The following is an 18,460-nucleotide window of genomic DNA, read 5'->3' on the forward strand; positions in this document are numbered from 1 at the left end:
CGCGAGTTTTGCGTCTTGGGTTTGGGCCTGTGCGTGTCTGTTCGGCACGGCGGTTCCAACACTTCACCCGACGTGTCGGGGGCTTCTTCGGGGGAAGTGAATGAAGAAGGTCCCAGCACGTGGAGTGAAACGTCGGGCATCGTGCCAGGCTAAAAGGCACGACGGGCAAAACTCAGAAGACACAGCGGAGAGAGCTTTGTGTCGTAACCTACGCGGTGGCAAATCCACTTGCAGTTGCCACTTGCTGCTGCTACGTGTGTGTGTCTGTGTGTGTGTCTCTGTGTGTGTCTCTGTGTGTCTGTGTGTGTGTCTCTGTGTCACTGTGTGTGTGTCACTGTGTCTCTGTGTGTGTGTCACTGTGTGTATGTGTGTGTGTCTGTGTATATGTGCCTGTGTGTCTGTGTGTGCCACTTGTAGCTTTACAAAGGAGAGTAAATTTGCTCCATTTTTTTTGTTCACTTTTCTTGAAGGGGGATTTTCCAAATCGTTGTGCTCGTGGGGGAATAAAAAAATGCCACCTTGTCAATCGAAGTTTTCCAGTTTCTTAAAAAGCTTCGGCTTTACAACGATTGGTCGGTCAAGGTGTTGCCCACTCCGTCTCTCTGCTCAGAAGGTCCATTGCCCCGACATATCAGTCTCCTCCTGTACAGATTTGTTCCCGTTGTAAGGCAACGGTCATCACGAAAGTGTGGAGAGAAGTTTTTGAAACTGTCACCCTCGCAATCGCCGCAACTGCCAATCTCGGCGCTCTATCCATTAGGCGCACGAATCGATCTCATCTTTGGCCGCCCCACGGCACAGCCCCGAATCTCTGCCGCCGGACCGCACTCCGTGACGCTTGTCATTTCGTGCGGAAGAACATTTCACTTTAGTGGGGAACAACAGTCGGTCGTAATTATGATCATTTTAATTCAAAGGGTGCCCTTAATTTGATCCCAGAATACCAAGCGTGTTAAAGATGAATGACTCAGTGCGAGGTAATGAGGGAGAGAATGACTCGAGGGACAAGATGGAGGACTCGAGAGAGAGGCCCTTTGAAACAGGACGGGTCTTCCGCAGGGACTTAGAAGCAGAGGTCGCAACCGGGTACCCGATACCCGCACCCTACCCGATACCCGGCTACCCGTACCCGGCCGGGTAGCCGGGTATCGGGTATCCGTTTGCGACCCTGGTGCGGCCGGGTACGCGTAGACCGTGAGTCACAGGTGAGTCACCGTTTGTCGCTCATTTCCCAACGTCTTGTCTCTTCTCACAATTCAAGTTCCTAGAATCAACCCACCCGCGCCTGCAACATGGCTTCGTCCCAGAGGTCACAATCGGATACCCGATACCCGTACCCTACCCGTACCCGTACTCTACCCGTACCCGGCCGGTACGGGTAGGGTACGGGTACGGCCGGGTACGGGTACCCGTTTGCGACCCTGGTGCGGCCGGGTACGGGTAGGGAATCAAAACCCGTTTGCGACCTCTGCTTAGAAGGTCTCCATTGACTCTTTTTGAGCTCCGAGGGCACACTCGGGGCGCCGTGCAGACACAAAATCTCGATCGCTACAGATTCCGAGTCGTCCAACGGCAAGCGCCTCGTGACGGTGAACGTGTATGTGTTTAACTGCTTTAGCAACGCACGTAGCACGCCATGCTCATCGGAAGTACGGCGGGGGGGGGGGGTGTGAGGACAACAAACTAAACACAAGAAGCAGTTCAACATCTACACGTGATGACGACGATGGCGGTGGTGATGGTGGTTTGGTGTCTCCCTGTTGCCAGGATCCGTGTGCAAAACAAGCTGCCTGATCCCACACAGCGACTCCGTTTTGCTCCCTGAGAATGTCACCGTCCCGGAGAAGATCACCGCCCCGTCTGCCGCACTGGTGGACACTCCCCACCAAAGTTGAGGTCGGTCCTTTCTTGAAGCCGCGCGTGAGGATTTGCGTGCGGTGGGCACCCCCTCCCCCCCAACCTTTTCCCGTTCCGATGGCGTACGCACGTGTCACGTGTGCGCCATCGGTTCTTTACAATTCCATTCTGTGGACGCGTGTGTGATTCCGCGATGACGTTCGTACACGTCAAGCCATGCGGGCGCGTGGGGCACGGTTTTGCGCCAGCTATCGCAGAGTGAGTTTGTGTCGCTACAGTTCTCTGCATTGTGTTAAAAAACAGTGGCGCTATAACTCTCCAAATACCATTAACACTGAACCGCTCGCATGTTCTGAGATTGGGCGGTGAATGGGACTCCACCACCCTGCAACTTGGAGACATCTCAGACACGGGAACAGGTTAAATGCCTCAGCAGCTGCAAGCGCCTTGCGTCACTCACACCTCGTCTCAACAATCCCAGTGCTCTGCTGCTGCAGGTTTACGCGCGAGTCTGCCAGCGCGGCAGTGGTGTTGCGATATGGTTTTTCTCGATGAAGTACATTGTGAGAAGTTTCATGTGCCAGTGCACACACAACCTCTGTTTTGCGTGACCTCACGGGGGATCTTGAGGGTCCACTGCGAAACAAACGGTGCCATCTTCCTTCGGTCGGTAAAAACCCCCGTGATTAACCAGGGCGGTCCATGGGCTTGAAGCGCGAAAATCTGCAAGCAACGGAAAATGCGCTGCTGGTGCTGCTGAGCCATGTCACCTTGTGTGACATTGCGAGGATGTTTTTTTCGTCTGCATTCTTGAAACCAAGCTTTCTTGATTTGTTTTACAGTTGGCTTTAGACGGCTGCAGCGTTGGTTTAAATCACGGCGCGCTCCAGTTATGTCGGTATGAAGGTGTGTTCACGTTTTCATTGCACGCCTGCATCTCCGTTATGAAGGGGAGGATAAATGGTTTTAAACCAAACGAAAGTCGCTCAAGTTGAGTTCTACACTTTTGTGACAACGTGCGACAGCAGTCGCTTCCACGGTGCATCGACTGATCCTCTATTAATATCGATTCTGCGAAATCCGCTTTCGAGGGCCGTTCTCTCAAGCGCACCTGCGATGAACGCCGTTGGCTACGTACGACGTGAAACAAGTTGAGCATCCACACGAGACCCGCTTAAAGCCGTGCGGTGGTAGCGGCAGCAATGGCGTCGTCACCAGCAGTTGCAGAACGCAAACAACATCCGTATGCAGCGACACACTCGGAGAGACAGGGAAGTAGGAGGCACTCTGTTTATTAGCAGCCTTCACGAGCTACAAGGGGCAACAACAACAACAACACACCCCCAGTCAGGATGGCCGGCAGACCGCCGGACTGACGACGCCCGAGAAGGTGAAGACATCGACGAAGACTCCATCAGCACGACGGGGGGATCCCACTCCAAGCGACAGCCCCGAGCTTCCGTTCTGGGTCCACTTTTATCCTCCCGGCCACGCCCCCTTCTAGAACGTACCAGCGGGTTCCCGGGCTCACCTCACGTGCCCCCCCCCCCTGTCACCTTTCCCCGACACCCTCTCTCTGACTTGTCACGTGACCTGCCGACAGGCAGGGCTGCTGTTGCTGCTGCTGCAACTGCAGATTCTCCCCCTTCTCTGGCAGCAACCCGCGCTGTGCTGCGTAGTGACCCGTTCCATGTCATTGCACTTTTCTAAATACATTAACGCCCCCTGCATGCACCCCCCCCCCACCGCCTCGGGTCCCTCTAACTGTAGGCGCACAGTGATTGCATCACCTTTCTCTATTCAAGACGGGAAACAGGTTGGAATGTTGAGACGATGCGCAAACGACGAGCTCGATTGCGAACGTGGCGGGGCGTTTGCTCTCCCAACACGCAACTGGACGGGGGGGGCTGAAGCAGTGACAAGTTGTGTTGGATCTATGCCCTGTTTTCCGTTATTAATATTAAGAATAATTAAGAAAAAAAAATTATTTTTGTTTTTATTATATCTATATTTGTTTTAATAATGAGGACGGCTCACTTCTCCTCACGGGCACACCGGGAGTCCATGAGACATGGAGGGCGGTTGAAATGATAGGAATTCGGTCACAAGAGGTCATAGACATCCAGACGGACAAAAAGATGTATGGACTAAACCTCCAAGACATCTGGAGATGTACAGATAAGGTGCAGAGTGAATAACGGTTGAAACTTCGCGTTTTCTTAACGTTTCCCTCACCGAAAAGTAGAAACTTAACAAAGATAATTAACCAACAAACAATAATATTTTTACTATTATTATATGTTTCCTACTTACACGACCTTCCAAAAAAACTAAAGAGTACGAATTCCAGAAAGCTTAAGTGCATGTGCACTTAACCTCAGGACATAAAAAAATTAACTCACAATAAAACACCAATCTCTGGAGAACTAAACTTGGCGAAGCCCAAAATAATAATGTGACGAGGATCATGGCGAATATTCATTAAACATAGACGAATGATAACCACGATACTAAGACCGAAGGAACTCATAAAATATAATTCAAGAATAAATGTAACACACAGGACCACATAAATGTATTGCAAACATCTCCTCGACCACCTTTGTCTTCCAGCGGGGTCTGACCTCAGAATGACCCACCCAGGGTAAGCAAGGAGGGAGCAAAAGGTCACAAGGGGGGGGGGGGTTTGTGCTGACATTGGTTGTTTTCTTCTCGCAAGAGACGCGGAGAGAGGAGTGACTGCTCGCGTGTTTGAGTTAAGCACGGCCGTCTTTGTCTCCCCGCAGCACAAACAGATGGCCCATGAATACTTGGAGGGTTAGGAAGGTCGCGAGGAGGGGACGCGGTGATGTCTGCTTTCTCGCACTGTTTAGGTTGTTGTCTCTCGCAAAAGAAAGAGGAGGGTGATCGCGTTTTGAGCACAAACAGCAAGATTTGCACACGCAAGCAAAATAACATTCCCCACCCCTCCTCCCAGAATGGTTACACCGCTGGGTCTTTACTAATAAACGCACACGCACACGAAACACACGAACGCAGATGTGTTCAACCCACAGAAAGATATATGACGGCCTTCAAACAACTCGGGAAGATTGAGTGGATTTTCTGATATAAGCCGGGGAAAAATCCATTCAACTCAGATCGACAGGGGCTCTGGCCCCCACCACAGATCTCCAGGGCTTCGGCTCCATCTCTTCTCGTCGACGCCAACGAAGAAGCTTTTCGTCATACAGAAGGACAGGTTCGCGCGGTGAAGTAAAGCTGGCAGCCGCACGAACAAGGGGAACACGGAGCAGAGAGAGAGTGACGAGTGACGACAAGCAATCAACCTGTAAAAGGGCAGAGATCGCCAAGCGTCGACCAAGCGAGCAAAGCAGAGCGCGAAGCAGTGGAGGAAGCCTGGTCAAACGGCTGCGAGGGAGAGGACAGCGCCATCGAATGCGCCGTGTGCCTGAGGGCACACCGACCAACGACCAGTGTGACACACAAGACGTCCAGAGCGACGGCGAGCATCGTGCCGACTCAACAATCAATCGAGCAGTGGAGAAGCCGGGGGCTGCCACCAAGAAAGCGCGTGCGCCCCTTGCGCCACCGTGCGCCAGCTTGCGCCACCGTGCGCCACCGTGCGCCACCTTGCGCCACCTTGCGCCACCGTGCGCCACCTTGCGCCACCTTGCGCCACCGTGCGCCACCGGGCGCCACCGTGCGCCACCTTGCGCCACCGTGCGCCACCCTGCGCCACCGTGCGCCACCGGGCGCCACCGTGCGCCACCGAGCGACACCGTGCGCCACCCTGCGCCACCGTGCGCCACCGGGCGCCACCGTGCGCCACCGTGCGCCACGAGCGACACCGAGCGACACGAGCGACCGAGCATCTTCAAGGAGAACATCGTGCCAACGCCGCTCAATCCAGCAGTGGAGAGAGAGAGAGAGCAAAAGCCGAGCGACACGCCGAGCGAGGGAGCAGCAGGAGCTTGCGGCGGCCACGCCCAATCGAGAGGAACATCTGGCCGCTGTTCGTATCCTCCCACACCACACAAGCTAACGACACAATTAATATTACGAGGGGACAACGCACACACAGCACGCACACGAATAAGACTTTAAAAGAAAAACTGTCTTTGCGTTTCAAAAAGGGTTGCCATTTCGAGGTGGTGCGTTCAATATCAACTGATCGTGCAAAGCAGTTTGCTGCCGTCGAGTTACATGAATAAGAAATGTTTGGTCATTCATTTTCGTTAACTGCATAATTTCGCCAATGAAGAAGTATTTTTAGTCATTCAATTTCGTTAATTGCATAAGATTGCCCATGAATTTATTGACGTATACTCGCTTTCGCATACTAGAGTGTCATGTGCTTGTTTAGAATTAAAATTGCTTAACACCAACTGTTCGAGTGCTTCTTTCCAAGTCCATGCAAAACTGTCTTATTCTTGACAACTGTATCCTGTGATGAGATCTGAACCTGGAGACCTTAAAAAATATAATAAACACACTAAGATAATCAGTAAATGTTTAATCGATGATAATCGTGTTATCCTGATTGATATAACCCTGGATAAACGAAACCAAGCCTAATTAACATAACTGCTTATATTAACATAATCGCAAGCATCCGCATAAATTACTACGATTATCTCTACGATTATCATAATTTATGCATATAATTACACGCATTATCATAATTTATGCATGTTAATACACGCACTATCATAATTAATGCGATTTGCGCATTTTTCGGAAAATTATTAATTTTTATTTTTTATCAAAATTTCATAATCCCGAAACATACAACAGTTGGCACGTGACGTTCGCGTGACAAACCTTACCGCTCGTCCGCGTGGGGCGGATGTGGGGTGCACAACACACATTGTGGCATTTTACCAAGCCAAAGGAGGTTTTTTTTAAATCACGAGTAGTAAATGATTCGATACGGAAATGTTCTTGTGAATCGACAGGAGATCGTCTGCACGGGGAAGAAGATGTGGCACCCCCCCCACGTGCCATCTACTGCTTCCAAGATTGTGAGGTAAGAACCCTTTGGTGTACGTACCACCTACGTATGTTGAACTACTTTCCTTTGCTCGCAACTCTAACACAAAACAACTTTAAGGGCCGAGCTTCCAAGTGTTGCCAGCCATTTGAAGTAAAGTACGATGCTCCGTTTTCACCTTGCACGTGAACTGAAGCAAATATTCAAACAGCTTGAAATATATCGTTTGTGTGTATATGCAGTACACATGTTAGTGGGAGTGGTAGTGTAGTGTGTGTATATGCAGTACACAGGTTAGTGGGAGTGTAGTGTAGTGTGTGTATACAGTACACAGGGTAGTGGGAGTGGTAGTGTAGTGTGTGTATGCAGTACACATGTTAGTGGGAGTGGTAGTGTAGTGTGTGTATATGCAGTACACAGGTTAGTGGGAGTGTAGTGTAGTGTGTGTATACAGTACACAGGGTAGTGGGAGTGGTAGTGTAGTGTGTGTATGCAGTACACATTAGTGGGAGTGGTAGTGTAGTGTGTGTATATGCAGTACACAGGTTAGTGGTAGTGTAGGTGTGTGTACAGTACACACGTTAGTGGTAGTGTAGTGTGTGTACAGTACACACGTTAGTGGGAGTGTAGTGTGTGTATACAGTACACAGGGTAGTGGGAGTGGTAGTGTGTGTACAGTACACAGGTTAGTGGTGTGTGTGTATACAGTACACAGGGTAGTGGTGGTGTGTGTGTATACAGTACACAGGGTAGTGGTAGTGTAGTGGTGTGTGTGTGTATACAGTACACAGGGTAGTGGGAGTGGTAGTGTAGTGTGTGTACAGTACACACGTTAGTGGTAGTGTAGTGTGTGTATACAGTACACAGGTTAGTGGGAGTGGTAGTGTAGTGTGTGTATATAGTACACAGGTTAGTGGTATGTAGTGTGTGTGTACAGTACACAGGTTAGTGGGAGTGTAGTGTGTGTATATAGTACACAGGTTAGTGGGAGTGTAGTGTGTGTATACAGTACACAGGTTAGTGGGAGTGGTAGTGTAGTGTGTGTACAGTACACAGGGTAGTGGGAGTGTAGTGTGTGTATACAGTACACAGGTTAGTGGGGAGTGGTAGTGTAGTGGTGTGTATACAGTACACATGTTAGTGGTAGTGTAGTGTGTGTATACAGTACACAGGTTAGTGGGGAGTGGTAGTGTAGTGGTGTATACAGTACACAGGTTAGTGGTAGTGTAGGTGTGTATACAGTACACAGGTTAGTGGGGAGTGTTAGTGTAGTGTGTGTGTACAGTACACAGGGTAGTGGGAGTGGTAGTGTAGTGTGTACAGTACACAGGGTAGTGGGAGTGGTAGTGTGTGTATACAGTACACAGGGTAGTGGGAGTGGTAGTGTAGTGTGTATACAGTACACACGTTAGTGGGAGTGTAGTGTGTGTATACAGTACACAGGGTAGTGGGAGTGTAGTGTGTGTATACAGTACACAGGGTAGTGGTAGTGGTAGTGTGTGTATACAGTACACAGGTTAGTGGTAGTGTAGTGTGTGTATACAGTACACAGGTTAGTGGGAGTGGTAGTGTAGTGTGTGTATACAGTACACAGGGTAGTGGGAGTGGTAGTGTAGTGTGTGTATACAGTACACAGGTTAGTGGTAGTGTAGTGTGTGTATACAGTACACATGTTAGTGGGAGTGGTAGTGTAGTGTGTGTATACAGTACACAGGGTAGTGGGAGTGGTAGTGTAGTGTGTGTATACAGTACACAGGTTAGTGGGAGTGGTAGTGTAGTGTGTGTATACAGTACACAGGTTAGTGGGGAGTGGTAGTGTAGTGTGTGTATACAGTACACAGGTTAGTGGGAGTGTAGTGTGTGTACAGCACACAGGTTAGTGGGAGTGGTAGTGTAGTGTGTGTATACAGTACACAGGTTAGTGGGAGTGGTAGTGTAGTGTGTATACAGTACACATGTTAGTGGGGAGTGGTAGTGTAGTGTGTGTGTACAGTACACAGGTTAGTGGGGAGTGGTAGTGTGTATACAGTACACAGGTTAGTGGGGAGTGGTAGTGTAGTGTGTGTGTACAGTACACATGTTAGTGGGGAGTGGTAGTGTAGTGTGTGTGTACAGTACACAGGGTAGTGGGAGTGGTAGTGTGTGTATACAGTACACAGGTTAGTGGGGAGTGGTAGTGTAGTGTGTGTATACAGTACACATGTTAGTGGTAGTGTAGTGTGTGTATACAGTATACAGGTTAGTGGGGAGTGGTAGTGTAGTGTGTGTATACAGTACACATGTTAGTGGTAGTGTAGTGTGTCAGTACACAGGTTAGTGGTAGTGTAGTGGTGTGTACAGTACACAGGTTAGTGGGGAGTGGTAGTGTAGTGTGTATACAGTACACATGTTAGTGGGGAGTTGTAGTGTAGTGTGGTGTGTACAGTACACAGGTTAGTGGGGAGTGGTAGTGTAGTGTGTGTATACAGTACACAGGTTAGTGGTAGTGGTGTGTATACAGTATACAGGTTAGTGGGGAGTGGTAGTGTAGTGTGTATACAGTACACAGGTTAGTGGTAGTGTAGTGTGTGTATACAGTACACAGGTTAGTGGTAGTGTAGTGGTGTGTATACAGTACACAGGTTAGTGGGGAGTGGTAGTGTAGTGTGTGTATACAGTACACAGGTTAGTGGGGAGTGGTAGTGTAGTGGTGTGTATACAGTACACATGTTAGTGGTAGTGTAGTGTGTGTATACAGTACACAGGGTAGTGGGAGTGGTAGTGTAGTGTGTGTATACAGTACACAGGTTAGTGGGAGTGGTATGTGTGTGTGTATACAGTACACAGGTTAGTGGGGAGTGGTAGTGTAGTGGTGTGTGTACAGTACACAGGTTAGTGGGAGTGGTAGTGTAGTGTATGTGTAGGGCTGTTACAGAGGGGCTGTTTGTGTAGGGCTGTTTGCATAGGATCTAACGGATGACAAACACAGTGGGCGGGGACTCCGCCAGTACACGGGGTGGTGCCCGCAACGACGTCCGCACCGGGCGCGTGAGGGGGGGTTGTGATCCTCTGGGGGAGTATAAAAGGGATGAGCCAGAGAGCTCGGGGTTCAGTCTTAGAGTAAATAGGGAAGACGGAAGATCGACCAGATAGGCCCTGGACTCCCCTGGGACGCCGCCCTTATAAGGGCAGCGCAGGACGGAGCCAGTGGCGTGTCCCGTGAACCAGAGTTAGTACTCTGGGACTCCCGGTACCGGCCCGACTGACCAGTGTCGGGCCAGACAGCCTCCCCTAGCCCGTTAGTGGAGGACTCGGGGTAGGTCAGGGATAGCTAGAGGGTATCCCCAGTTATACGGGTGAGGGGGCCGATACACCCCTCTAGTGCTGTACGACCATTGTGTAAATAAACACGTGTGCCTTACAACGGTGTCCAAGCGTCTTCAAGGGTACTTCATCTGGTGTCAGAAGACTACGAACATGGACACGCGCCAATCAGCTCGGGCCAAAGTACAACAAATGGAGGACGCCGCCGAAATTGTCGAGCCCGAGATGGCTCAACAAGACATCGTGCAGCCGGGGCCGGACGCGTTCTTACCGGAGCGTCGGCATGAAGAGGGGCCGCAGACAGACGAGCTGAGGCTGGCTCACGAGAGGCTGGCTGAACTGCTTTACGCCGCTGCCGCCACGCTGGAGAGCATCACGCGGCTGGGGGCTGGTGGTCCACCGCGGGGCGAGGGGAGCCGGCGTCCGGAGCGCCTTCCCGCCATTTCCGAAGATTCAAACTTTGAATTTCCCGCCATCGATGCGGCGGCCGCTAGGGGCGTGGCCAGCCTGAACCTCGGGTCCGACATCGGCCGCGCTGGGGCTGCCGCGTCACGACGGAGGAGGGCGCGTCATCACGGCTGCGACAGGCGATACCATCTGCCGTTCGCGCCGAACACAGCAGTCGGGGAGACAGCAGCCCGCGGGATTCCACGGCAACCGCTGCGCTGCACCAAAGACTGCCTCCGCTTAAAGAATTTGTGGGCGCAGAAGGCGACTGGGGCGGCTTCCAGCGACGCTTCCTCGCCCACCAAGAAATGGCCAAATGGACGGATGCTGAAGCTCTCTGCGCGCTGCCGGCGCTCCTCGACGGCGACGCGCTCGCCGCCCTCACATCGGCGCGAAGGAGAAGCGCTCTACGCTACCGTTGGCGCTGCAGCTGCTGGCCGGGGTCTACGGACCTTCCGCGGAATGCAGGCAGCAGTTCTACACGACCGCCAGCGGGGCACGAAGGAGTCGCCCCTGGCATACAGAACAAGTCTCCTGGCGTTGGCCAAGACAGCCTTTCCTCGCATGGACGAGGACGGGGTCGACGCCATGGTGACAGAAAAATCCTCCTGCTGGCAGACGACCTGGACATCGCCGTCGTTGCACAGGAGGATACGGAGATGACTTCCCTACAAGCGGCGCGGCTCCTCCACGCCAACCTGCTGTCACAGCGGCGGAAGGCCAGCAGGGCAGCGGCCGGGCGTGCGGTGGCGGCAGCCACCCTCCCGCGGAGGAGGTTTTCGCCGTCAACCATCGTCGGCAGCAGGGGACGGGAGCACGGTCGGGCCGGGATGGGTCGAGCCGCTTCGACCGTCCGTCATCGCCGCCGGCGCTCCCGCGTTGCTTCAACTGCGGCGTCCGAGGCCATGTCGCCTCGGGGTGCCGCTCTCCCCGACAGTGCGGGACGACGCCTCGCCAGGACGCCGGGCCTCCTCCTCCTCCTCCCAAGCTCCATCAACATGATCCGGCGAGTCGCGGCACCACACATGTTTGGTCAAAACACACACCTGTCGCACACTCTCGCATCGCAACGAATGGGGGGACGACGTTGCATCGCGACGGGTCGGCGCGCACCACTGTGGGGACTCGAATCGAGCCCGGGCAGTGGTCTGCGTTGGCCCATCGCGTTGTGGCCGCATCGTCGGGGTCGTCGGCCGTCGTGGGACACATTGACGGGGTTGAGGTACGCATCCTGGTCGACACGGGGGCATCGGCGACCATTATTTCCGAATTAATTTACAACATTTTACCTGTCCAAAGCCGTCCCTTACTGCCAGTTAACGTCCCATTCTATGCGGCAAACGGGGGCTCCCTTGGCATCATTGGACAGATTCGAGCGCAAATTTGTATCGGGGATATCAAATTATCAGGCCCGATTTTTGTTTCCTCCTCGCTGGCGGTTCCGTGCCTGCTGGGGACGGACTTCTTGGGTAAAATGCCGATTCGCATTTTAATAGACCAGGGATGCATTGAGCTCCCGTCGGGACGGCGCATGGCGTTCCTGCCTTCTCCTACTGTGATTCGGACGGCGTTCGTAACTATACCAGCGTCCGTCGTTGAAACGGTTCGTGTGCCGCCGGGAGCTCAATGCTAGTACCTCTAAGACTTCGTCGGCCCTTCGCGGAGGGCATCGGGGCCCAGGGAATCCTGTTAGGACCGTCTAGGGCCGGGGTTAGTGGACCGCATTTGATTCCGGCCCTGACCGTTGTGAGGGGAGATGGGGACCCTTTCATCGCGGTCCTCAATGTGGGATCGCAAACTGTTGTAGTTCCTCAAGGGACGGTGCTTGCGCACGCGACGCCGATGCCCTGCGAGGAACCGGTTGCGAATCATGTCGGCACCGCCGCCCGACTGCACCCACATTCGGACAGCGATGACGGGTGGCTCGACGCGCTTTTTGCGGGATCGACGGACCTGTCAAATTCAGAGCGCCAACAGCTTAGATCGCTACTGCAGGAATTTTCCGACGTTTTTAGTCGGAATAATACGATTTGGGTTGTACTCATCTGCTGCGTCACCATATTGACACGGGTGACAGCGCGCCAATTCGCCAAAATCCGTTTCGGTTGAGTCCCGCCGAAAAGGACCATGTCAAATTGGCCGTTGATGACATGTTAGCCGCCGACATTATTTCTCCCTCTACCAGCCCTTGGGGAGCGCCGATCGTCCTGGTTAAAAAGCAGGACGGCTCGTTGCGGTTTTGCGTTGATTTTCGGCGCCTAAACAAAATTTCGGTTGCCGACGCATACCCGCTCCCACGGATGGACGAATCGCTGGACGCCTTGGCGGGAGCGCGATTCTTCTCCACGCTGGATTTACTTTCGGGATTCTGGCAGCTTCCTCTGGATGATGAATCGAAACCTAAAACTGCTTTCCGTACACCGCACGGCCTGTTCCAATTCAACCGGTTGCCGATGGGCTTACACTCAGCGCCGGCAACCTTCCAGCGTTTGATGGAATTGGTTTTGGCTGGATTGCAATGGGAGTCGTGCCTGATTTATTTGGATGACGTTATTGTCTTCGCTAAAACTTTTGACGAACATCTCCAGAGGTTGCGGGCGGTTTTCCTAAAGATGCGGGCTGCTAATTTGAAGTTCAAGCCCCAAAAATGTCATTTGTTACGCGATTCCGTGCGTTATTTGGGCCACATCGTAGGGCGCTCGGGTATTGCTACCGATCCCGCCAAAACGCAGTGTGTCAGCTCCTGGCCGACTCCCACCTCGGTGGGAGAGGTCAGGAGTTTCGTCGGCTTCGCGTCGTATTACAGAGGTTCGTCGCCGACTTTGCAACAATTGCCAAACCCCTACACGCCTTAACATCAAAAGGGGTTCGGTTCCACTGGGGTCAGGAGGAGGAGGCTGCTTTTTGCTCCCTTCGGGACGCCCTGGTAAAAGCTCCTCCCTTGATTTACCCCGATTTTTCAAAACCGTTTCTGCTCGACACCGATGCGAGCAACACGGGTATTGGGGGCGTGCTTTCCCAGGTGGTTGACGGCGTCGAACGGGTGGTTGCGTACGGCAGTCGGGTGTTGTCTCACAGAGCAAAGATATTGTGTCACCCGCAGAGAACTGTTGGCAATTGTCTATTTCATCCAACAGTATTGCCCATATCTGTACGGTCGGCGTTTCACCGTCCGCACAGATCATGCGGCACTGCAGTACGCCCTGCGAGTTCAACAGCCATCGGGACAATTGTCCCGATGGTTGGAGATCCTCCAGGATTTTGATTTCGAAACCACCTACCGTAAGGGCGTTCGCCACACCAACGCGGACGCTCTGTCGCGCATGCCAACCACCTCAGAATGTGCATGCCTCCTGGGGTCGGGACGTTGCAAGCCAGCAGGGGACATGTCGGTTCCGGTCCTTGCGGCCGCCGCCGACGGCGGGACAGTTGTTCCAAATTCTATTGAACAACAAGGGAAAGATTCCCTGCTGGGTTTGCACATTCAGGAATGGGGGCGCCTCCAGATGGAGGATACCTCCCTCCTCGCGTTGCGCCGTCGCGCCGGGGAGGCGGGCGGGGATCGGGTGATGCCGACGCATGGGAATTGCACGCGGGGTTGCTGCCATGCTAAATTCAGAACAGCGTCAGAAGGCAAATGAGCGCCTCAGACTGGGTCGCGCGCACGTGCTGCAGTGGAAGCCGGGGGACAGGGCATGGCTGCACTGCCCCCAGGTACCACTCGCGACATCCTCTAAACTGGGGCGGCCGTGGAGGGGTCCTGTCGAGGTGGTCGAGGTTCTGCGGCCTCAGTGTGTTCGCATCAAATGGGGGAAGCGCCGTGGTTTGTGCACCCCTCGAGACTTAAACCATTCGTTGCGGTGCGAGGCCCCACTCTACACACGCGTGGCCAAACGTGGGGGGTCGGCCGACTCAAGGGTCCGTCTCTGCTGCCCTCGCCTGACGTGTCGCCAGCTGTCCCGCCCACAGGTGCACCGGGATTGACGGGCTCGCACCCAACCACCGCTACGGGGGATGCCGAGGGTCTCGCGACGTCAAACGCGGACTCAATACGGAATGAACAGCTGCCACCGGGCGGTCCGCCATCCGGGGTTGCCCCGTGTGACGGGCCTGCAGCAAGGACGCGCGCAAAAATGCGCAGACTCTTATAATGCATTAAAGGAGACTTATTTCTCTTGTGTATGGTTGCGGGGTGCTGCGTCGGTGGGGAGCTCCTGCCACATTGTGTTGTGTTGCGTGTGTGCTAGGGGTTCCCTGCTAAAACTGTATATACGTCGCTCTTACGGAATTCGTGTTTATTCAGGGGGGTGCGTCGGATTGTTTCCCTTCGGGTTGTTGGTTTTTGTTGTTCCCTTCACGTTATGGTTAAAAACGTTTTTTTGAGGCACACGCGGAGATCAAGGGGTTAATAAACCTTTATTGAAGTTGTTGCAGCCGGGACGGCTGCGAGCTGTACAGGGGGGGGTGATGTAGGGCTGTTACAGAGGGGCTGTTTGTGTAGGGCTGTTTGCATAGGATCTAACGGATGACAAAACAGTGGGCGGGGACTCCGCCAGTACACGGGGTGGTGCCGCAACGACGTCCGCACCGGGCGGCGTGAGGGGGGGTTGTGATCCTCTGGGGGAGTATAAAAGGGGATGAGCCAGAGAGCTCGGGGTTCAGTCTTAGAGTAAATAGGGGAAGACGGAAGATCGACCAGATAGGCCCTGGACTCCCCTGGGACGCCGCCCTTATAAGGGCAGCGCAGGACGGAGCCAGTGGCGTGGTCCCGTGAACCAGAGTTAGTACTCTGGGACTCCGGGTACCGTAGCCCGACTGACCAGTGTCGGGCCAGACAGCCTCCCCTAGCCCGTTAGTGGAGGACTCGGGTAGGTCAGGGATAGCTAGAGGGTATCCCCAGTTATACGGGTGAGGGGGCCGATACACCCCTCTAGTGCTGTACGACCATTGTGTAAATAAACACGTGTGCCTTACAACGGTGTCCAAGCGTCTTCAAGGGTACTTCATATGTATACCGTATCACAGGTTAGTGGTAGTGTAGTGTGTGTATACAGTACACAGGTTAGTGGTAGTGTAGTGTGTGTATACAGTCACCACGTTAGTGTGAGTGTAGTGTGTGTTATACAGTAGCACCCGTTAGTGGGAGTGGAGTGTAGTGTGTGTATACAGTAACAGGGTAGTGGGAGGGGTAGTGTAGTGTGTGTCTACAGCTACACAGGTTAGTGGGAGTGGTAGGTGTAGTGTGTGCTATACAGTACACAGGGTAGGGGGAGTGGTAGGGTAGTGTGTGTATACAGTAACACACGTTAGTGGAGTGTAGTGGTGGTGTATACAGTACACACGTTAGTGGGAGTTGGTAGTGGTGTAGTGTGTGTATACAGTACACAGGTTAGTGGAGTGGTAGGTGTAGTGTGTGTATTACAGTCACCGGGTAGTGGGAGTGGTAGTGTAGGTGTGTATACAGTACACACGTTAGTGGTAGTGTAGTGTGTGTATACAGTACACACGTTAGTGGGAGTGGTAGTGTAGTGTGTGTATACAGTACACAGGTTAGTGGGGAGTGGTAGTGTAGTGTGTGTACAGTACACAGGGTAGTGGGAGTGGTAGTGTGGTGTGTGTATACAGTACACAGGGTAGTGGGGAGTGGTAGTGTAGTGTGTGTATACAGTACACAGGGTAGTGGGGAGTGGTAGTGTGGTGTGTATACAGTACACACGTTAGTGGTAGTGTAGTGTGTATACAGTACACACGTTAGTGGTAGTGTAGTGTGTGTATACAGTACACACGTTAGTGGGAGTGTAGTGTGTGTATACAGTACACACGTTAGTGGGGAGTGGTAGTGTAGTGGTTTGCGTGCTGCGCTACGAACCCCCAAATTTGATTCCCGCTCACGGCCAACACCAGCAATGACCATCTGAACTGGTTCCGAGCCTTATCTAGGTCGACTCGGCCTCAAATGAGTTACCTGGTGTAGCGGTGTGTAAACATCGCCACTGGGGAGACAAAGGCGGCCGGGCGTGGTGCTGGCCACCCACCCCCCCTCGTGTGTCGTTGCGGTCTTCACAGGTGCTGCTACTCGCTAACAGCACTTGCCCCGACTGTTTGTTCGGGGGATCTTTGTCTCTTTTTCTCGAGGTGAAGATGAAACCTTGCAATGTCTTGCTAACGCCACCGCTGCTGGCAGAATGGCCTCCACTCTGGAGAGCCCCTCTAGAGGGTGTCTTGGCCTACTCTTCCAATGCCGGCCAGGCGTCTTGTTACGAGTTGGGAGTTGGCCCACACTTTATTCCATAACACGTGGGATGGACGGAGGTGGGCCGGGGGGGGGGATTTAAGAAATTCGAACCAATATTTAAGCTGTGCTAACCATTGCAACACGGAGCATATAATATATGTACGGTGATAATTATAAAATAGCACTTGCTGCGTCTGGCTTTCATTAACAACACAATGTGTGTAGGCCCGTCAGGTCACTGCATGCGTCATGAGTTTAAGAATCAACATCATTTGATGAACTGACATAATTGTTCCCACTCCTTCCAGAGACTCAGGGTTGCTCTGCTGTAAAACAAAAGGCGCATCTGTATCATCGTTACCGTGCGTGATTTGTACGTGGGCTGTGTGTGCACGTGTGTGGTCTTCAGTTATGGGTCGGCGATGGGTACTGTGACCCGGTAAACAACAACGCCTACTGCCACTACGACGGAGGGGATTGTTGCGTGTCCACATCCGCCTTCAAACAGGTGGCCAAGTCGCACGCCCACGCTGCACTCGCACACATGGTCAGGTCGCACTCTCTACACACAAAGCGCTTGACACAAATGACGACCCACAATGCCTTTCTGATCTCGTCAAGGAGCATCGACCATTACGCAAACCGCGGTCTTCCTCGCGGGAGCTTTTGGCAATTAGACATGCGCTTCTACGACCGTCTGGGACTCTCTTCCTCACGATCTTAGGAAGTGACTTTAGCAAAGCACTTTTAAATCTAGGTCCAAATACTCGTTTCTTTAAAACTGCATTTTGCGTTTAATTTGGCACCGTTTTCCTCACACTCGAAGAGTTAATCGATTGTACGTGTCTGTGTGGTGTTGGTGTGCCTTTTTGTGTGTGCGTGCAGGTGATCACCGTTCCAGCCAGTTGTGACCGCAAGAAGGAGTGTGCCTGCCGTGATCCCAGCGCCAAAGAGAATGCACAGAAGCGGTGGGCGACGCGCCCACCGCTTCCCCCATAGAGGGGACAACAGGGAGCTGCTGCTGCAGGTAAAAGCTTTTCTCTGCACTTCGCATCATCATCATCATCACTACACTCTCTCTCTATCACTGGGTACGACTATTGTTGTTGGATTCCCGTTGTACGGATTAGACTTCATACTCGATTTAGTCAAGCCCGTGGTGCGTGCTTGTGAATAAGCCGAGCGGCGTGTTGCTGTAGTACGGCGGGTTGGAGTGCGGCGCTGTGCTCCGAGCCTGGCAGCCCGAGTTCGACTCCAGGCCACGGCGAGCATTAGTTGTGAGTGACGTCAGAACCGCTCCTGCTTTCCCCACCAATCACCAAACACAACCCTCACTCGGCATCGTGGCCAAGTATGATCCTGGATCCCCCCGTGAGCCCATACGGCGTGGCGAGGCCGTCACCCATTGGTGCAGTGAGAGTGTGGCCGTAATTGATTTTATAAGTTGGCTATAACCGAGCCCCTATTCCAAAACAGAATTGTTTTCACAGCCACTCCTGGAATATAAAGCTGCGATTCACGCGTTGTGTTTATAGCGGCGTCCCGTTGTGTTTCCGAGTACCGTGAGCAATGCACGACTAGGCGACGTGTCCTCGGAGCATTGATTGGAAGTCCTTCATATGCAC

The 18,460-nt window shown here is 52.9% G+C and overlaps 1 protein-coding gene across 1 annotated transcript in view; it reads left to right on the plus strand.

The window, feature by feature from the left end:
• The window catches only part of LOC133362187 (pappalysin-1-like), a gene marked incomplete at both ends in the record, with an annotated part of 28,790 nt that extends 10,987 nt beyond the window's left edge, over window positions 1-17,803 (plus strand). The window contains 4 exons of the mRNA XM_061581137.1: window positions 1,768-1,890; window positions 11,031-11,179; window positions 17,245-17,382; window positions 17,721-17,803. Coding sequence (XP_061437121.1) covers window positions 1,768-1,890; window positions 11,031-11,179; window positions 17,245-17,382; window positions 17,721-17,803 — 493 coding nt within the window. The remainder of the gene's footprint in view (window positions 1-1,767; window positions 1,891-11,030; window positions 11,180-17,244; window positions 17,383-17,720) is intronic.
• Window positions 17,804-18,460: the final 657 nt, after the last annotated feature.

This window comes from Lethenteron reissneri, unplaced genomic scaffold (assembly GCF_015708825.2).
Source record: "Lethenteron reissneri isolate LAM-NWPU_2019-01 unplaced genomic scaffold, ASM1570882v1 scaffold_1399, whole genome shotgun sequence".
In the NCBI taxonomy this organism is placed as follows: domain Eukaryota; kingdom Metazoa; phylum Chordata; class Hyperoartia; order Petromyzontiformes; family Petromyzontidae; genus Lethenteron; species Lethenteron reissneri.